Here is a 21,253-nt window from a genome sequence, read left to right on the forward strand (position 1 = left end):
TTAGGGATAGACGTATCAAGTAATATAAAATTACATAAAGTTAATACATAAAAAAACCGAAGCGCTGTGTCACCGGAAACGCTGACCGGAAATACTGTAAACGGGCGGGAAATTGAAAATCTATGAGATTTCAAAACATTTTCATCACCGACTGAATTAACGTGTATTTAAATAAAGAAGCATATTCTGCAAGAGCGGAGTAAGTACAAGGGCTTTAATAATATAACTGTGGTCAAAGGTTGAAGCTAACTAAGCTATCTGATGGGAATTCAGTAGCTTTAGCTCGGTAGTAGCTAGCTTTACAGGCTAGTATTAGCTCTGTTCAAGTTGTTTACGTTGTGTTTTCTGACAGGATGGTGGACAGAAGTCTTGTTCAGGAATTGAGACGTTGGGCGACAGAGGAGTTCAATCTGCCCCCGGACAGCCTGCCAAATGACGGCAACTTTAAAACGTGGGTATCATCTTTAGTCTTAAACGTACACAACGTACACAAAAGTAGCAACCTGCATAGTAATGCAAAGCAGTACAACAGCTCTGACATAAATTGTACTTGGTAATGTTAAGTTTGTGTTGACATTATGGGGAACGTGGGATTTATTTGTAGTTTTCAGTGTTGTACAGGATTACATTATACTGAGAGGTGTTTCTATTTTGATGTTCTCCATATGTATACGAATGAATTGGACACAATGATGGAAACACCTCTCATGACAATGGAACCAACTACAACAACACCACCATGACCTTATTCTCACCTCTATGTAAAATAAACATGACCCTTATTGGCATTTTAGAAAGCAGAACATATCTGAATCAGAGTCAGAAACAGGATTATTGCCACATACGAGGAATTTGTCTTGGTGCATATAGGGCATACATAAACCCAGTCAAAGAGGATATGTATTGGGTTATAGATTGTATTAAGCTTATAATGTGGCCACTGGCTGTATGTTAAATGTTCTCACAGTTGAAGCTAAATGTTGCATTGTTGAACAATTGTAAAGCTGATAATTTGTTCTCCAGGCTCTGCATCGGGACAGGGAAGTCAATATGGAAATATGTCATCCAACATGTTTTTCAACAGAGGTAAGTTCCAGTTCTGATGTTCCTCAATACATTTCCTAGTAATGTAGCCATGCTGATCATCCCAGAGCTCACTCAATCCTCCTTAGTCTTGTCAGAAACGGCTTAATTACAATGGGTTAAAGAATTCTGACGTTTTGTTTATTTTCCCAGGAATGTCAGGATCATGCGTGGCAATCTGCAGTGGTATCCTTTCTAGTCCACATTTAATGATTTTAAAGTCACCTTACATTGGCCGTGGCAATTCATGCGCACATGTGGGTAGCTGCTCTTTTAACTGTGAGTGAGAGATAACATAGACAGAATAGAGGTGTGTGTGTGTGTGTGTGTGTGTGTGTGTGTGTGTGTGTGTGTGTGTGTGTGTGTGTGTGTGTGTGTGTGTGTGTGTGTGTGTGTGTGTGTGTGTGTGTGTGTGTGTGTGTGTGTGTGTGTGTGTGTGTGTGTGTGTGTGTGTGTGTGTGTGTGTGTGTGTGTGTGTGTGTGTGTGTGTGTGTGTGTGTGTGTGTGTCATTTATCCATTGATTCCCTTAACATAATGATCTTCAAGGTACAAAGTTATTCAAGACAAAGAGGTAAGCTCAAACTTGATTTTCTTTCTTGTTGCTATCTTCTATTTCATGTTATCCCTGCTTAAAGGTGGGGTAGGTAATTCACTTCAGAAACACTTGTTGTTATATTCCATGGAATGCTCTTAACATCCCGATAGCAATGAATACATTAAATGTTTTGACAATAAATACATTAAAAATGTCATCTGTGGAAGCCGTAGCGCTGTAAAAAGCACGACCAGTCATCTGAGCCGGCCCGGCTAAAGTAACTGGATGGCCTACCTGCCTGTCAGCCTTCCATCTGGGCACAAACTTATCTCGTGCCCTCATTGGTCATGTGCGCGTTCGTGTGTGTTGGAGGAGGGGCTCTGGAAGGAAGTCTGAAGGAAGGGGCAGATTTTTTCGGATTGCTTATTTTCAAATTCTAGCGCACTCGAGCTGGTTTCTCCAAAATTACCTACCCTACCTTTTTAAAGTAGTACTTGATTAATCTTGAGTGATTCACTGTGTATCATTTTACATTTCCACTCAGAAAGCCACAGATAAACTGACATGTGTTTTGATCTGCTCAGTTGAAGCAGACTGAGGGCCAGAGTGAGGCCACTAAGCAGAAAGACCTTCAGAGGAAGATCGAGCAGCTGAAGTCTGAGATCAGTCACCTGGACTCTCAGATCAGTGGGACAGAGGAACAGCTGGCTACACAAGGTGAGTTCCTCTCAGTGTGTGAGCCAACCACAGTACTCTCAAACAGAAAGCCTACACTGGTGTTGTTCTACCGTTTACCAACAGAGCAGTCCGTCAGCCGTACCTGGGCTCAGGTGGAGGACAGCCAGCGCAGAGAGATGCTGCTGCAGGCCTTCAGGCAGCGTTGCATCGTGGGCCGCCAGGAGCTCTCTGATGACACACAGAAGATCAGCGGGCACTGCCAGACTCTGGAACAAATGTCCAGGTAAGGCAGAACATTGAGAGTTGAAGTAACATAAATATGAAGTAGAGTGACTCTAACTTACATGAAGGCCATGGCTTTTGATGCTGATGGTCCTTCCCTTAAGTTTGATGTTAATGAGCAATAAAGGAGGTGTGTTTCTTAGTGCATATAGACCAGAAGTCAGTGTTTCCGCCAGACCAGGGGCGGGGGGTGGGTGGGTGACATCACGTGATTTGAATTTTGAATTGAGCTGTCCCTTACAGATACGATCTCTTAATGTGTGCACTCATACAATATATATTTTTTAATTGCGGCGTCCCTTATCCTATCTCTTAACGTCTCCCTGCCGACAGGGACACCCCTCCTTGCATGATCCTTGGAAGATGCGGCGGTGTTTTGTTTTTTTTCCGTCACAGGAACGCACTTTGCTGGCGGCGAAAATTATCCCACCCCCCCAAAGCTGCCAGAAGTCAATGCCTGTTTCTTTGGGTCTTCCTAGTTGAGAACTATTTCTAATCTTGAATATTTACTCACCTTAATTAGTGATGCTTAATGCTTGTATCCTCACCGTACTCTACCTCCACACTGTAAACGGTTCTTCCTTGGACCATGCAACACTCTTCTCTTCCACCATGAACAACTGTGCCAGTACGTTAGTTAGAGTTGTGTTGTGTTTTGCAGGAGAGCAGAGGTTGAGGTGCTGTTTGATAATAAGCCCTCGAGCAGCAGTGACGGGGACAACGTGAACTCCAAAGCTGCAGCAGAGGCACAAGTCCTGGTAAGAGCTGCTTCAGTCTGTCAGTCTGTGTGAACAGGCCGACTCACACAACAGCTAAACATGGGTTGTGTGAGGAATGTTTAGTTAATATATATATTGCACTCCATTCACATCCCTCATTTGGTTTGAGTGTCTGAATTGTTTGGGAAATGTTTTTATTGTAGTGCCTTCAATATGTAATGCAGTTTGACGTGGGAAACGGCAATGCATAACTTCTGGTTGTTTCTTTTTGCATCTGATTCCATCTTCTCCACTACTACACAATAGATTGATGTTAATTTGACAGCTGTGAGATAGATGATAGATAGATATTTATCCATTCCATGTTGGGAAATTGTTTTGGTCACGGCAGCATTAAGACAGTCAATCTCCAAGAATTACAAAATTACTTAAAAATACAAATAAAATAAAGATGAAACATTTAAATCTAAAAAAAAATTATACATATTCTCAGTAAAACATACATATAATCAGAGAGGAGTATCTAAACACTATAACATACACAGTATAATTAGAATACTCTGTAATATACCAATCTACCAAGCGTATAAATATAGTGTACTATATACATTTAACAATTGTGTTCAGTAGCTTGAAATTAGAAGTAAAATATATCCTGTAAAAAAAAAAAGCTGGAATCTAAATATTTTTGAACTAGCAACCTGTAACCTAAATGTGACAAATGTAGACCCATATCTTTCTGAGCTGATTAAAGGAGTCATCCTATTTAATTATTCTTCGACAGCGTGAAGTGAGAGAGCTGTGTGAATGCAGAGTCGGCTTCTACCAGTCTCTGCAAGACGGTGAGCTGAAGACAACGTCCAAACAGTAAGGACTACCACGAGAGAAACAGAATTAGAAAATATCTTTAATACTTTTGACACCTTTTTAAATTGCTTGAATGAATTCTGTCTTTGTCTCCTGTCAGTATGAGCAGAGAACAGAGGACTGCTGTGTTTCAGTACTGGCTGAGTGCTATGGAGGTTTGTATATTTTGAGCACATTTCTCTGCATATTTTGCCCTCTCTCGTTTACTGTGAATAGAGGCCACAGTGACGCGTCCTAAAACCCGGAAGCAAGTTAGCATTTCACCACTTCCGGTTCCTTCGACAAAAAAGCAATTCAGTTTCTCCATAGGGTTTTGGAAAATAGCTGAAATAAGGTCTGTGGTTGAGACACATTGAAGAGACGGATCACGTTTTGTTCTACGACATTAAATCCATCAGCAGTGACCCCACTGGTGATTTCTGAAGAGTGTACGTGTCTGAGAAACGATGGTTGTTACCAAGTGGCTGAATAGGACTACAGAAGTTGTGGAGGCCGTTGTACGTCATTACGCCGAACACGTAAACACTCCTCTAAGTTAGTTTGCCCTGTTCTCCTTGAAAGCAAGTCCCTGCCTCCTGCAGACTGTTCAAACAAACACTTCAACTCGTACCATTTAGAATCTGTGTGTTTGAATATGGATCTTAAGTTGGCGTGTCGTTGAAGCAGCGACCCTGCTGTAGTTCCTTTATAGCATAACGTTAGCATTTTGCTTCTGGCGACTAGATCTACGATTATAAAAGTAGGGTAGACATGTGGAGATTATCCGACTGAACAAAACGTGATCCGTCTCATGCAGTACTACCAGACTGGTGAGGCGCTTTGTCCTTGTGTTGAAGCGTTTGTTTGAACAGTCTGCAGGAGGCAGGGACTTGCTTTCAAGCAGAACAGAAACTAACTTAGAGGAGTGTTTACGTGTTCGGTGTAATGACGTACAACGACCTCCACAACTTCTGTAGTCCTATTCAGCCACTTGGTAACAACCATCGTTTTTCAGACACGTCAACTCTTCAGAAATCACCAGTGGGGTCACTGCTGATGGATTTAATGTCGTAGAACAAAACTTGATCCGTCTCTTCAATGAGTCTCAACCACAGACCTTATTTCCAGCTATTTTCCTAAACCCTATAAAGAAACTGAATTGATTTGTCGAAGGAACCGGAAGTGGTCAAATGCTAACTTGCTTCCAGGTTTTAGGACGCGTCACTGCACCACTCTATTGACACTTTGAATAATAATGTTTCTCGTCATGTGACCAGAACCTGTTGGGCGGTTACCCTCCGAACCACATCCTCTCAGCTTTACAGTATTTAGCCTCCAGAGAGCAGGAGGAACTGGAGGAGAAGCTCTCGGCTCTGAACGTGATGCGGGATGTGACCAATCTAAAGTAAACTCTTTATTAATGGTCTCTCCTGCTTTCTAAGAAACGTTTTCGGTGTTAAAGTATACACGTTTTATTTTAATCGCAGGTTCCGCTATGAAAGCAATCACCTTCTGGACATGTCAGCAGAAGAGAATGATCTGCCATCTGTTAACAGTCTCTTAGAGGTATTTTGCACACACACACACACACACACACACACACACACACACACACACACACACACACACACACACACACACACACACACACACACACACACACACACACACACACACACACACACACACACACACACACACACACACACACACACACACACACACACACACACACACACACACACACACACACACACACACTAGTTGATGGTGAATATGTGTACCTTTTTTAAAGGTCACCTATTATGCAAAATCCACTTCTTCATGTCTCTTCTACATCAACATGTGTCCTCTCTTCTTCATGTCTCTTCTACATCAACATGTGTCCCCTCTTCTTCATGTCTCTTCTACATCAACATGTGTCCCCTCTTCTTCATGTCTCTTCTACATCCACATGTGTCCCCTCTTCTTCATGTCTCTTCTACATCAACATGTGTCCCCTCTTCTTCATGTCTCTTCTACATCAACATGTGTCCCCTCTTCTTCATGTCTCTTCTACATCAACATGTGTCCCCTCTTCTTCATGTCTCTTCTACATCAACATGTGTCCAAATGTCTCTCAGAGGGGCGTGGGGAGGGGCTCCTTATTTTCATCTAAAGTAACAGACAGAGAATCAGCACTTTGGAAACAGGGCTGAAATTGGATTGGATTATGGGTAATGCTGCAATGATCTGTTTGGTGTTTCAGCCAATCAGAGACAGGCTCTGGATATATCTGAGACCTGTGATATATTGATGAGAAACAGTGTAACAGGGGAGCTTTAATCTAAAGTGTTCCCAAAATCTGATTTCAGGATGCTTGGGAGGAGGTGGAGCAGAGTTTGGTGCAGCTGGCTCTGACCCGCTCCAGAGTCCAGCTGATCCAGAACCAGCTGCAGGTTCGACGGAGGGAGGCGGAGCAGGAGGTGTCCGGCATCACTGAGGAGCTCCACAACGACACCTTGGCTCTGTAAGCAAACTCACTGTGACAATACCAGGATGCATCACAGCATAAAGAGGGGATTATCAAAGTCAACTTTATTGTCAATCTTTCAGTTTGTGTTTACAGACGGAGAGATCGAAATACCGTTTCCCACAATCCCAAACACATGATCCCAGGTTGGGCAGCATGATTTGGAAATAGTGACTATTTGCGATATTGCAACTGCGATATGATTTACAATATGGGTAGGAGTGATCATTTTTGGATCATTATCATTAAAAAATATATTGAAATGATCATAGTGCGATTCATACCAATCAGATGTGTTTTGTTTAGTCTGTAGAATATGATTTGTAGGCCATGATATCTACAATACTTAATCATAGTGTTATATTACCACATGTTCAGCCTTTAACACATTTAGTGTCACAGGCAGACAGACAGACAGACAGACACACACAGACAGACAGACAGACAGACAGACAGACAGACAGACAGACAGACAGACAGACAGACAGACAGACAGACAGACAGACAGACAGACATTAGTGTTTGATTATTGCACTAATCCATATTATATTTCTCTAAATTATTGTGCAGCTCTGAACCCAGTAGCTATATTTGTTTTTGTGGAAGTCCAGAGCACAAATGCCAGGATGTAAGTACATCAATATTTTGTAGTAGCAGCTCATCATTATCAAGCATTTCCACTGCTTCAACATTTTTCATTTTTCTCAATTAAGTCAGTTTTTTGGGGGGAATTTTTGTTGCTTTGTCAAAGTCACCTCTATTATCAATGTGTCTGTATTCATGGTACAAACAGGGGGACCGTAATGATGTTTCTCACTGCCCAAAAGAATAATAATAATTTAAAAAAGGCACAACAATAAATATATGGAAACTGCAGTCTTCACACAAATTTGACATGACACGGTTTTGAGTCTAGTCTGGTAGTCAAAGTCAACTTTATTGTCAATCCTTCAGTTTGTGTACAGACAGAGAGATCGAAATACCGTTTCCCACAATCCCAAATCGAAAAACAAATGTATATAAAATATGTATGTGTATGTATATATATATACTAGGGTTGCCAGAAACTGACCATGATCAAAATCGATTATTCGGCAGCCCTGGCGAATAATAATCGATTTCTCGACCGACCCCCCCCCCCCACCCCCGCGGGAGAGAAAAAAAAAAAAGACTCAGACAAAAGGAATTCCGTTGTTTTCTTTACTGGAACATGTTTAACATTACAAACAAAATAAACTACAAATAAACCAACATCAACATGATGCAGCTCCTTGAACTCTTTTTACCTGCCGCTTTGTTCATCTTTAGTCGCACGTGTGAGGGAGAGGGGGGGGTGGGGGCGGGGTCGGTGTGTAGCGTGCTGCAGCAGCAGTCTGCTCTGCACGCAGGCTTCCTCCAAGTTTACAGTAAAACAAACTGGTGGTGTGACCAATGGCCATTTACAATTATTAATACTTTTACTATTATTAGCATTAGTCTATATTTTGGTTGAAACTAAGCCAGAAAAAAAAAAAAATACATAAATAATAATAAAAAATATATAAATAAAGTCGATTTTTAAAAATAATATTCGATTATGGAGACTGTAACGAATAATCGAATAATCACTGGCATCCCTAATATATACACACAATCAACAGACACATTTATACATATGCACACATTAAGACTTAAATAAAAGCACAACAATCAATATATACAAAATAACAGTCACTTCAATATCTTTGGGAAATGTACATTAGTGCAAGACTGTCCATAGCAGCGTAAAAAGTGTCTGGATCTGAGTGTCTGAGAGTGTGTGTGTGGTAGACTAGAATAGATGGATATACGACAGCATTTCTTACATTTGCAATCCATTTGAATAGCTTGCAGGGAAATGAGTGACTGATGTGATCTTCCTTTCTTTCCATGCGGTCAGGTCGGCTCTGGAGGTGGAGCTGCAGGCTGTGATGCAGGCTGCAGCGCGGGATCACATCAGAGAGCGCTGCATCCAGCTGGACCAGCAGGCCAGGAGCCGGCAGGAGGCGCTCAGGAGTCTGCACAGCCAGTGGCAGAGCATCCTGGACTTCAGACAACTAGTGGTGAGAGCAACGGGTCAATACGACAGATCTTATCTAAACAAAGACGGGAACATCTGAAGCCAAGCGGTCATATTTGAAAGGATTAGCTCACTGACTGAGAGCGATCCATCGTAACTTTAAGTTATTCACTTTGTCTTCAAAAACTCAGTCTTTCCACCAGTATGCGTTTGACCTTTTATTTCCAAAGCAAACATTCAATAGTCCATATCCATATGCATGCAGTCAACAAAAATGGTCCTTCTCCAGCTCACTCCCCCTCCATCCATCACAAAGTGCGCAGTTAAAAGCAACCTGTGTGCAACCGCAAACGTCACCACACAAATCCAATGACACGCCCACCACCTATAGTGACTCAAAAACATGTACCGTAACAAACACAGAGAAATGCTTCAGATGTGGCTCCTACATCGTGGTTAACAGATTATCACAGAGAGTAATAATGTAGTCCGTTACTCACCAGGCTTGTGCCATGTGCCAGCCAAAAGCCGCCTTAAATCCAGGAAAAGTTTCCTGAAGAGTGTCCCACCCCTCGGAGCACCGTGCACAAGCAGTGAAAGAGTCACTCGGTGGGAAGAAAGACTTGATAACCTCCCATCAGCAACAACAATGGAGCTAAAGGCGAGCGAGGCACTGCCCCCTGGAGCAGACACCAACTACGCAGTGTGGAAATGCCTAAACAGAATAAGATCTGGTGTTGGACGTGCAAAATGAAGGGGACGTTGTGTGTGACTGAAGCATTGGACCACAAACCATGCAACGCCTCCTGATATGCCCCCTGCTGGAGCAACCCTGCACAACATCAGACTTGGCAGAGTTTAATGAGAAGGGACAGCAATGTGTTCAGCTGTGGCTGAACCACATCTAACCAAGCCCTGGAACTGACTGCCTTCTGGACACGATAAGAAGAACCAGGCTTGAGAGTATGTTTGTAGATGAAGATCTTGATTTGCCCAAACCTTAATGAATTTAAGGTGTCAGTATTTCTCCAAACGTATGTCAGCAGGGGGTCCGCAGGGTCTTAAAGAGTATTCATAGTTGATAAATCAATTTAGTGAAAATGAAGGCTATTAAAAAGTATTAAAGGGCATTTCCCAAGGTATTACATTTTGTAGCTTGTTTTCAAGAAGTATATAAATTGTCCAAAGAGGTTGTATTCTACAGTCTGCCTGAATGTAATCATTGCGTAGGTGTGTAGTGTAGGGATGCATACCGGTATCACCGAAATACCGGTTACTGGTGGCTACGGTATACCGTACCGAGGTCAGATCCGGTTTTGATACTTTAAAAAAAAAAAAGGCTCGTTTTTCTTCATATTTTATGTATTTTTCATTGTTTGTTCAATACTAGAAAGGTAAAAGTCCCACAAATGAACTCTGATGGATTTGTTTTCTCTCACCAGCGAAGGCAAATGTTGATTTTAAAGATGAGATTTGTTAGTTTGTGCAATGCCGAGATCTCATGATCATTATTCTATTATGTATTTGTTCTCTAGTCTAATCTCAGGTTTAACATTAATTATAACTTTGCTATAACGGTCTGTTTGCATTGACAAGATGTGCTATTCACGCGGCACACCTGATGGCGGGTGTTATAAAAGATATTCCATAATCGGTTTTCTTCATATCTTTAATGTATTTTTCATTGTTTGTTCAGTCGCCTACTAAAAGGTCCAAGAAGTCCCACAATTGAATTTAATATTCATTTGACATGTTAACTATATCGTAAAGCGCTTCATGGGAGTAATTGTGGGATGATACATTTTCAAAGTATCACGATATGTATCGGTTGAGTATCGGTATCGTTCAGTGGTATCGTAAAAAAGTCAACGATATGCATCCCTAGTGTGATTCTGTGTACTTTATTTATGGCATCCCGTTGGATGTGACGTCATCTGAACAGGACATCACACGCTCACTGCTTGATAGCACGAAGGTCTGTTTACGCCGGTTGTTAAACAACATCGTTATGGGGAAATGCAAGTCTGCGTCCAAATGGTTGGAAGATAAGGAGGAAGGACAATCAATACTGTATATAGTCAATGTGAGGTAAAGTGTGTCGCCAAGGTAACCAGTTAGAACTCCAAGTGGAGATGAGGTCTTAAAATGTATGGAAAGGGTCTTAAAAGGTTTTACATTTGACTTCAGAACTCCTGCATATACCCTGCTCTCTAAACTTGTCATGTTGTTGTGTCTGCAGGTTCTCAGACAGGAAGACATCAGAGGTCTGATTAAAGGAAACTCCACGGCCAAGACAGAGCTGATCCGTCTGCATAGAGAGGTGAGGGGGCTCTCAAGTCAAATGCTTTGATTTTTGTCTTTCTTCTGCTCAGTCTCAGGAAAGGTCCCAGCTGGGGGGAAAGCATTTCTGATTCTGATGTAAAGAGGTTATTTAGAAGAGCTGCTTTATTTTGTGGTGAAAGAAATGCTACGGCTTCTTTAGGCTAAAAGTAAGTCGAGTTTATTTATGAAGCGCTTTTCACTAGGGCTGCTCGATTATGGCAAAAATCATAATCACGATTATTTTGGTCAATAATTGATTTCACGGTTATTAAAAGCGATTATCCATTTACTTTGAAAACATCCATTTATTGAAAAAGAAAAAGTGAACTTTAAGTATAATTGAACTGAAAAAAAATTAAATATGCATCATCTGGAGGGAGAGTGAGTCTCCTTCCCTCTCCTCTCTCCTCAACTCTGGCCTCCTCTAATATGTCTCCTCTGTCCTCATTTCCTCTTTTGGTCGTCTTCTCCCTTTTCTACTCTCCTTTCTCTTCTCCCTTTGTTCCCTGTTCCCTTGTCTTTCTTCCTTTCAACTTCTCTACCCTTACCTTGTCTCCTGTCCCTTCGTCTCTTCTCCTCCTAACCCCTCCTTTGCACCTTTTTAAAATTAAAATAATAATCGTTTTATTTCAATTACGTTGTTTTCGTAATCGTTACACGCCAAAATCGTAATTGAGATTAAAATTAGATTAGTTGCACAGCCCTACTTTTCACAGACAAAGTCCCAAAGTGCTAAACAAAACAATAACACATCATCAATGGAATCTTACAATGATAAATGAACACACAAGCCACGTGTTAAGAAGTCATAAAAGCACCAAAACACAATCAAAAATGAAATACAATTTAAAACAAAATAAAATACAATCAAAACTAAAACACAATTAAAACAAAAATAAAAACGTTGTATAAAATTGAATAAAATCAAGGTTACCCAAACGCCTGCCCAAACAGGAATGTCTTTAAATGAGCTTTATAGGAGTCAACAGTCAGCAGACCGTAAAACACTTTTCCCACACAGAAGAAGCTCGTTGTTGAACATCTCTTGAGCGTTTTCTCTCCCTCTGTTTTGTTTCAGCTGCAGCAGTTTGTCCTCGCTGCGCTGGTGCCTCAGTTTGAAGTCGTCTCCTCTGCAGCCAGCATTCAGAGGAACTGCATTTCAAAGGAGGCTCGACAACTGGGAACCATTTCCCTCCCTGCTCTGGACCGGAGGACTACTGAAGGGTGAGAAGCCTGGACTGACTGTAAGAACACGTGGCCTGATACCTGAAGGGGTTCACCGTACTCACTCCACATGTTTCTGTTGTTTCAGAGGACAGAGGATCGCTGCATCGTGGCTGTCCATCCATCGCCTGCAGGCCCCGACCTTCAGCAGCCTGGGTCAGAGTCTGGAGTTCCCCCTGTACAGGGTGAGTCCGGCAGAGAGGGTTAGAGTACACACATGCTTTACTCAAGTAGAAGTACTCACATGCTTTACTCAAGTAGAAGTACACACATCCTTTAGTCAAGTAGAAGTACTCACATCCTTTACTCAAGTAGAAGTACACACATCCTTTAGTCAAGTAGAAGTACTCACATCCTTTACTCAAGTAGAAGTACACACATCCTTTAGTCAAGTAGAAGTACTCACATCCTTTACTCAAGTAGAAGTACTCACATCCTTTACTTAACTAGAAGTACACACATCCTTTACTCAAGTAGAAGTACACACATCCAGTACTCAAGTAGAAGTACACACATCCTTTACTCAAGTAGAAGTACACACATCCAGTACTCAAATAGAAGTACACACATCCTTTACTCAACTAGAAGTACACACATCCTTTACTCAAGTAGAAGTACACACATCCAGTACTCAAGTAGAAGTACACACATCCTTTACTCAAGTAGAAGTACACACATCCAGTACTCAAATAGAAGTACACACATCCTTTACTCAACTAGAAGTACACACATCCTTTACTCAAGTAGAAGTACACACATCCTTTACTCAAGTAGAAGTACACACATCCAGTACTCAAGTAGAAGTACACACATCCTTTACTCAAGTAGAAGTACACACATCCAGTACTCAAATAGAAGTACACACATCCTTTACTCAAGTAGTCTTAGGAAGATTATTTTACACAGCAAGATCTGATACCTGTCAGTATAATAATAATAATAATAATAATAATAATAATAATAATAATACATTATATTTGTATAGAGCTTTTCAAGGACTCACCATCGCTTTACAATATAAGGGAAGGTTAGGGTGGGGGGTTTAGGACTATCAAACTTGATCATCCGGCATGGATTGATGGGGGGGGGGGGGGGGCTTTGAGTAGAGGCACAAGACTTGTGATGTAGTCTTTGTGGTCCACAGTGAATGTATTCCTGACAGCAACAGGTGATCAGAATCAAAGGTTCCCATAGAAAATGCATGCGGGTCATTTTTTACCCACTTATGGAAGCTTGGGGTAGAAATACAAAAACTACAATTTCTTAAAATTAAAATGTAACGTTTGAATGGCATGATATCCAAAACATGTTTTTTGAGGAATAGCTGGAATATGAAATGATTAAAAAAATGTAATTACAAAGACACTTCAAGAAAACCACCTCACCGGGTCCACAAAGACCCACTTATGGATCTAAGGGCAAGCATTTAATACATTCTACAAAACTGTTGAATAAGTGTGGGGAATAAAGACCATAAAACTGACCACTGATGATTGATATTAACATTTATTGCCCTCCTATGAACCTTTTGGTATCAGGTTCTTGAACATCCACCCTTAAACGCTATGAGTGGTTCTGAATAGCGACTTGACCTTAATAAATAGGCTGTTGTGAATTTGTTTTTATATTATATTTGCGGGTCTCGTGAATCCTCAGTTTGTTTGGCATCTTTCTCTGACTGACTCGTCTCCTTCTTAAACTTCAGGCTCCAGAAGAGCTGTGTTCCCAGGCTCGCTCCCAGCAGCTGGAGTTACGTTTTCTCCGTCAGTTACTGCAGCTGCACTCTGCTACTCTGCAGAACATACAGAAGGAAGCGGAGCTGCTGCATGCACCGGATCAAAAAGGTAACCAGGAGAAGTTTTATCATGATTCAAATACACACAAGGAAGGGCTGTATCTCTGTTTGTGCACATATTATTCGTAACACAGACTACATCACCCCTTGTTGTTAAATACCAGCTATGTGTGGGACGAGACAAGGTGTTCTGATTCTGATGTCCCCTGAAATAAAAGTTTACAGAATGATTTCAAAACATCTCAAGCTACTGTTTCTCCACCCTGTGCTTCTTAGCTCTGCTGTCCAGAACGATGGAGGAGGATCAGAAGCTTCTGGAGTGTCTGGTACCGAGAGTCAGAGGCCTCACGCAGCGAAGCGCCCAGGGCCTTTCTTACGGGGTCCAAGTGAAAACTGCCATCTCCCACTGGTAAGGCTCATTTCCAGTTTGTGCATTTTTACAGTGTGTCATTTCATAAAAATGGAAGTTAGCGTTCAGCCTGGCTGTTTAACTTCATTGTTTATTCATTTTAAACTTTTTAAAAACGTTACCTTTACTTACATGTCTGTCTGATGATTTTGAATGAACACCTCAAAGTCAACTTTATTCTCAATCTTTCAGTTTGTGTGTACAGAGAGAGAGATCGAAATACCCTTTCCCACAATCCCGAATACAGAAATACAAATATATAAATATATGTATATCAGGGGGTCCGCGGGGTCTTAAAAAGTATTAAAAGTTGATAAGTCAATTTAGCAAAAATGAAGGCTATTAAAAAGTATTAAAGGGCATTTTCCAAGGTGTTACATTTTGTATATATCAATTGTCCAAAGAGGTTGTATTCTACAGTCTGCCTGAATGTAATCATTGCGTAGGTGTGTAGTGTGATTCTGTGTACTTTATTTATGGCATCCCGTTGGATTTCACGTCATCTGAACAGGACATCGCACGCTCACTGCTTGATAGCACGAAGCTCCGTTTACGCCGGTTGTTAAAAAACATCGTTATGGGGAAATGCAAGTCTGCGTCCAAATGGTTGGAAGATAAGGAGGAAGGACAATCCATACTGTATATAGTCAATGTGAGGTAAAGTGTGTCGCCAAGGTAACCGGTTAGAACTCAAAGTGGCGATGAGGTCTTAAAATGTATGGGAAGGGTCTTAGAAAAGGTCTTAAATGTTTTACATGTGATTTCAGGATTCCTGCATAGACCCCCTGACACATCAAGACATAAATGAAAGCACAACAATCAATATATACAAAACAACAGTCCCTTCAAAATCTTTGGGAACACCTTCACTCAGGAGTCTGGTAGCATGTTTCTGTTTTGTGTTTTTACAAATGTAGGTATGATCAGCCAGCCCAGCATGTCCTCCCTGAGGTCCAGAAAGGAGGGATGACTTTCCAGCAGTGGCTTCAGAGGTGGAGACTTGCTGCCAAAGCCTCTTAGGGGAGAACCCTCATAGTTTTAAAGTATAAATGAGATTTCTAACTGCACCTTTCTGTATCCTAATGACCATGCACACTTCTTTGTTCTGTGTTTAATATGCACATGGCTGCTGTTGATGTTTTACCATGTAAGATAAATCACTAATAAATCTTTTTGAATCCAGCTATGTGCTCCTGTCTTCCTTGAAATGCATTTAAAGAAACAATAAAGTTGTTGAAAGCGGAATCTGTTCTGTATTTTATTAGCATGGTTTCAGTTTCTCCCACAGTTCTGAATATCTTGTACTTGTGGTGGAACAGTGTAGAAGAATGCAGAGGTGAGAGAAGTACTCAGATCTTGTACTTGAGTAAAAGTAGAAGTACTCAGATCTTGTACTTGAGTAAAAGTAGAAGTACTCAGATCTTGTTCTTGAGTAAAAGTAGAAGTACCAGAGTGTAGGAATACTCTGTTACAGTAAAAGTCCTGCATCCAAAATGTTCCTCAAGTAAAAGTAGAAAAGTATTCTCATCAAAATATAGTGAAAGACAGTAAAAGTAGAAAAGTATTCTCATCAAAATATAGTGAAAGTAGAGACAGTAAAAGTAGTCATTGTGCAGATTGGTCCATTTCAGAATAATATATATGATATGTTTTATAATGATTGATCATGAAAGTGTTCTCAAAGCTGGTAAAGGTGCAGCTAGTTTGAATGACTTTATATACTGCAGGGTAGCTTGTGGATTTACTCCAGGTGGAACTAAAGTCTGATTTAACACTTGATTAGATTTCACATCATTCATCCACATCTGTGAAGTAACTAAAGGTATTAAATACATGTAGTGGAGTAAAAGTACACCATTTACCTCTGAACTGTAGAGGAGTAGAAGTACTAAGTAGCATAACATGGAATTACTCAAGTCCCTCAAAAGTGTACTTAAGTACAGTACTTAGTAAAGCTACTTAGTTACTTTCCACCTGTGGAAGTATGTAGCTATCATTTAGCATGAAAGTGTTTTTTTTTTTCAACTTTATTGAACAATTGTTTCACAGACATCAGAAAAAGGCACATCACATCAATGTTCAATCAATGAATTCAATCTGAGGGTATTATGAACAAAAAACAAAATACAAGTGATCAATCAGGAATGTAGGTGTTTATAAATTGGCAGACCTGTTAGGCTTTTTTAATTATCGTGGAAGAAAGTTAGGAAATGATACCTATCTATCCTTCAGCTTTTAGCCCTTGTTTTATTGTGTATTCTCTTGTCTTAGTAACGAGTTATAATTCCGTGAATTTAATTGAGTCTTCGTATAGTTCCATGTCATTGAGAAAACCGGTAAACACTGGAGACATTTGGAGGAAGCGACATTTGTGGACGACATGTTAGGATCATCATTTCGCACCAGCGGTGTACTCAAGTACTGTACTTAAGTACTATTTGTGTCCTACTTGTGCTTTACCGGAGTATTCTAAATGTGTCGTTGTATAAACAAACAACTAACTGAAGGCCAAATGTTGTATTGTATGTGTATATGCTTTATCACGGAGTAACATGGTCCCTTTGTAGCAGTGAAGGGGGAGTGTGTCTATCTGAATCATGTGGAAACTCCTCCCACTGTCGCGCATGCGCAGTTCAGTTTTCACCCCTCTTTTTTTCACTCCTACTCTGGCTTCCGGACGCCAAGACAGACCGCTGCCGCCGAATTTAAAGAGACAGGCGATAGTTATTTAAAATACGATAAACGGCAACCATTGTCCCTTAGCTGATTTTTTTTTTAGCCTTGGCTTGTTTAACTCGATGGTGATGGTGATGTTGACTCAAAGTCTGTCACCTCTTCCGTCATTTCTCTTCTCCTCCGACTGTACAGTCCACAGCTCCAGCTAAAGGCAAAGGAAAGGGTTTACTGCTCCAGCTAAAGGCAAAGGAAAGGGTTTACTGCTCCAGCTAAAGGCAAAGGAAAGGGTTTACTGCTCCTTGCTTTTTGGGCAGGCTGGCTTCCCGACCGAGAGGACGGTTTGTCGGCTAGCCAACAACCAGGAGGAGGGTTAATAACACCGAAGGAAGAAAAAAAAAGCTCTCAAGTTGTGGCTCTCTCAAAAAAGCCTCCCTCCTGTCGCCGGGATAATGGCGAAGATTCAGGCGCACAGCACCGCCAAGCAAATAAACCAAATCCAAGAGAAGCCTTACGTTATCACACAAAAGCAAGTGCAGCAGCAGCAGCAGCAGCAGCACTTCCAGAAGCTGAAGGTAAGACAAGGGGGGGAAAGTAGTCCCTCAGAGTCACTACCATTTTGTTCCTGTGTGTCGAGAGTAGTGAGACCAACGGCTGGCTGCTGGCCTGTTAAAAGTAATGCTGCAGAACATTGTAGAGGTTAAGATGTCTGTGTGTTTTATTTAATTCATTAACGAATGTGTACAGTTAGTGCTAGTTTCTTTATTTACGGTGCCTGCTAACTCAGACCCCGGTTGTGGGAAGTTCCTCCTTTTTTTTTTTTTTTTCACCACCCTGAACAAAGTGGAGGACGTCAGCCAGGCTAACAAACGGCTAAAATTCAGCTGATTAGCTGCTTCATTACACATCTCTTTGTTATCGCGATAGTAGGATATTATCCTGTTGTTTTTGTTTTACAGTCCCGCTGAGACGAAACGTATTTATTAATGAGTTAGTATGTAGGTTATTATCGACTGGCTGTTGGCTAACGTTAGCCTGAATAAACAACCCCTCTCTTCTACATGTTAGTCACAACGACCATTATGTCCTAACATAACATAGCTTCAGATGTAGTGAAAAAAACGACAGGTCCATTAAACAAAAGCAGCCTAGGGTTTATTTTATTTATTTATTTACACTTAGGCAGCTTGGACAGCTTGTACAGCTAACTAGTGCATTTGTTGATAAAGCACTTCAGATGACAATGGAGACAGAAAGCATTGTCTATTTATGTAACTTCATATGAACCCGTGTTTTTAATGGCTGGTCCAAATATAGTATTCAGGATTGCTAATATATAATGGCAGTATTACAGTGACTGAATGTAACTAAGTACATTTACTCAAGTACTGTACTCACATACTTACTTTACTTAAGTATTTCTATTGTTATGCTACACAAACTCTTTATTTAACACTTATAGTTACTTATCACATATAAAACACATCATATGAGATAAATTGCAGTACCGTATTACTAATACACCCAGTATTTTACATAATAAATGTGTACAACTACAACATTTTACATACATGTATATGTTAGTTATCAGAACAGGATAGTTTAATATTCTTTCAGGATTTATTTATGTATACTTCGACAGCTTGTGCATTTGTTGCTAAAGCACTTCAGCTGACAATGGAGATAGAAAGCATTGTCTCTTCATATAACTTTATATGAAACACATATAGTATTGCAAATATTTAATGGCAGTATTACAGTGGTTGAAAGTACTGTACTCACATACTTGTACATAACTGGAGTATTTCTATACTTCTACTCCAATACATTTTGGAGGCAAATGCAGTACGTGTCGCTCCACTACATTCATATAGACACATTATATATGATAAGATGCAGTACTGACCTCCTAACACACCCAGTAGTTTACATACTAAATTGGCTCTGCATTAAAAAACAACAGCATTTAAAATGCCTCTACATGTATTTGTCACAATGGTATAATATTCTATAATGATATAATACATTTAAAAGAGTACTTCTACACTGATGCTTGAAGTATATTTTGTCCATGACACTAATGCACTTCTAACTAAATAACATTTGACTACTTTTACTTAAGTAGACAATCTGAGTACTTCTTCCACCACTGCAATGTCACTACTTAAAGAGACACGATGAAAACAAGCCATTGTTCTTTTCAACATGTTAGAGTGGATTCTGTCATGGATGATCAGTGACGGAAAACTGATAAGGTTATTTAAAAAGAGCTGTATTGATATCCCTGTGAAATCCTAATTCATTAACATACACAAACAGTTGTTGTAAAGCTTTCTCCAAATATGACAAGTGGAACTGATTGTTCTTTGCGCTGCTTTCCTGATTGTATTTCTAACTCTTTTCCCCTCTGTGTTCAGGTTGAAGATGCCTTGTCATATCTGGACCAAGTCAAGATCCGCTTTGCAAATGATCCCGGCATATACAACAAGTTTCTCGACATCATGAAAGAGTTCAAGTCACAGAGGTATTTATATAAGAAGTTACTAACTAAATAAGTTTTAGCGATACATTGTCCACCCGAATATACAGACTACAGAGGGAACACATTGATCGATAACTAAGAAACAGGAGAACTATTCAGCCGTGTACTTCATCCTGAAATGTATTAGTGAGATTACAGAAGTTATTAGGAGTAACTCTTATACTCGTTTTCTCTAAGTCATAGCAAGTTTTGTTTTATAAAGAACATCTCAGCGACAAAGGAATTTAAAGTGTTTACTTAAAACCTGAAAAGCAAGGTGCAAAAGTAACACATTAATATACTATTAAAAGTCATTACTAACACAAGAGAATACTCAATCAAAGGGGAATCAGCTTACGGACAGTTTTCACTTCCTAACTTTCTTCCAGGATAAATACAGTTTTTAGATAAAGGACTGAGATACTTTTAGGTGCAGTACATTAAAGGTCCCGTGTCATGGCCATTTCTACTGATCATATTTCCATTGTTGAGGTTTACTTGAATAGATTTACATTGTTCAATGTTCCAAACTCACATTGGTTTCTCATACAGCATCTCTGTATAATATGTGTATTCACTCTCTGTCCTAAACGGCTTGTTGGAGCTCCTACCCCCCCCCCTTCCTGTGAGCCCAGTGGCCGTCATTTGGACCAATCTGTGGAGCCGTTACGTTACTATACCTGAAATACGTCACTATGCCCAAGAAGTAAACAATGGAAAAAGGCAAATGTCCAACGAGGCGTTCTGGGGCAGCATAGACAGGTCTTCTCTGTTTTAGAGTTTTACTCCCTACAGGGTGTACTTTGAGGGGTTGTGACTCTGCAGACCGTTTACATGCAGAAAAACCTTCATAACACACAAGGGGACGGGTGATAACCAGAAAAGCATGACATGGCCCTTTAACTTGTAAGAGTGTATTTGTTACACTTCAGTATTATTCAAATTCGCAAAGCAACATTTCACTCTCTTAAAGGTGGTAGGTAATTCACTTCAGAAACGCTTGTTGTTATATTCCATGGAATGCTCTTAACGTCCCGATAGCAATGAATATATTAAATGCTTTGACAATAAATACATAAAGAAATATCATCTGTGGAAGCCGTGGCACTGTAAAAAGCACGACCAATCATCTGAGCCGGCCCGGCTAAAGTAACTGGATGGCCTACCTGCCTGTCAGCCTTCCATCTGTGCACAAACTTATCTCGTGCCCTCATTGGTTATGTGTGCGTTCTTGTGTGTTGGAGGAGGGGCTCTGTGAGGAAGTCTGGAGGAAGGGGCAGATTTCTTTCGGCTGCGTACTTTCAAATTCTAGCGCACTCGAGCTGGTTTCTCCATTCTTACCTACCCCACCTTTTTAAGTAAAAATACACAAGTATTAGCAGCAACATTAACTTAAGCACTGAATCTAAAATACCTCATTATCAAAAGAAGTGGCCATTTGAACTATTCAACAGTTTATTTGATCTGGACACGAAGTTGTGATACTCCTCAACAAAACTATGTTTCTATTAGTCAAGGCAAGTGTTTCACGTAAAACCTCAAAAGCATAAAGACAAGGTGCAAAAGAAACACCTCATAAAAGGACATTAATATACAGTTAATATTCATTAGTAAG

The 21,253-nt window shown here is 40.4% G+C and overlaps 2 protein-coding genes across 2 annotated transcripts in view; both read left to right on the forward strand.

Moving 5' to 3' along the window:
* Nucleotides 1-42: 42 nt before the first annotated feature.
* On the forward strand, nucleotides 43-15,626 carry haus5 (HAUS augmin-like complex, subunit 5). Its single transcript, XM_079643174.1, has 20 exons — nucleotides 43-199; nucleotides 353-451; nucleotides 1,024-1,086; nucleotides 1,237-1,269; nucleotides 1,631-1,655; nucleotides 2,204-2,336; nucleotides 2,421-2,580; nucleotides 3,241-3,337; nucleotides 4,083-4,165; nucleotides 4,266-4,320; nucleotides 5,422-5,549; nucleotides 5,632-5,710; nucleotides 6,499-6,653; nucleotides 8,575-8,737; nucleotides 10,934-11,014; nucleotides 12,095-12,240; nucleotides 12,329-12,425; nucleotides 13,946-14,084; nucleotides 14,312-14,444; nucleotides 15,362-15,626. The coding sequence occupies exons 2-20, from the start codon at nucleotides 354-356 to the stop codon at nucleotides 15,462-15,464; spliced, it is 1,971 nt and encodes a 656-aa protein (XP_079499300.1). The 5' UTR covers nucleotides 43-199; nucleotide 353; the 3' UTR covers nucleotides 15,465-15,626.
* Nucleotides 15,627-17,106: 1,480 nt separating this feature from the next.
* Nucleotides 17,107-21,253, forward strand: part of sin3b (SIN3 transcription regulator family member B) — a 35,124-nt gene continuing 30,977 nt past the window's right edge. Inside the window, 2 exon segments of the mRNA XM_079651037.1 lie at nucleotides 17,107-17,692; nucleotides 19,535-19,641. Of these exon segments, the coding sequence (XP_079507163.1) occupies nucleotides 17,570-17,692; nucleotides 19,535-19,641 (230 nt within the window). The 5' untranslated portion in view covers nucleotides 17,107-17,569.

The sequence above is a fragment of the Notothenia rossii genome (genome assembly GCF_949606895.1).
Source record: "Notothenia rossii genome assembly, chromosome: 1".
NCBI classification, from domain to species: Eukaryota; Metazoa; Chordata; class Actinopteri; order Perciformes; family Nototheniidae; genus Notothenia; species Notothenia rossii.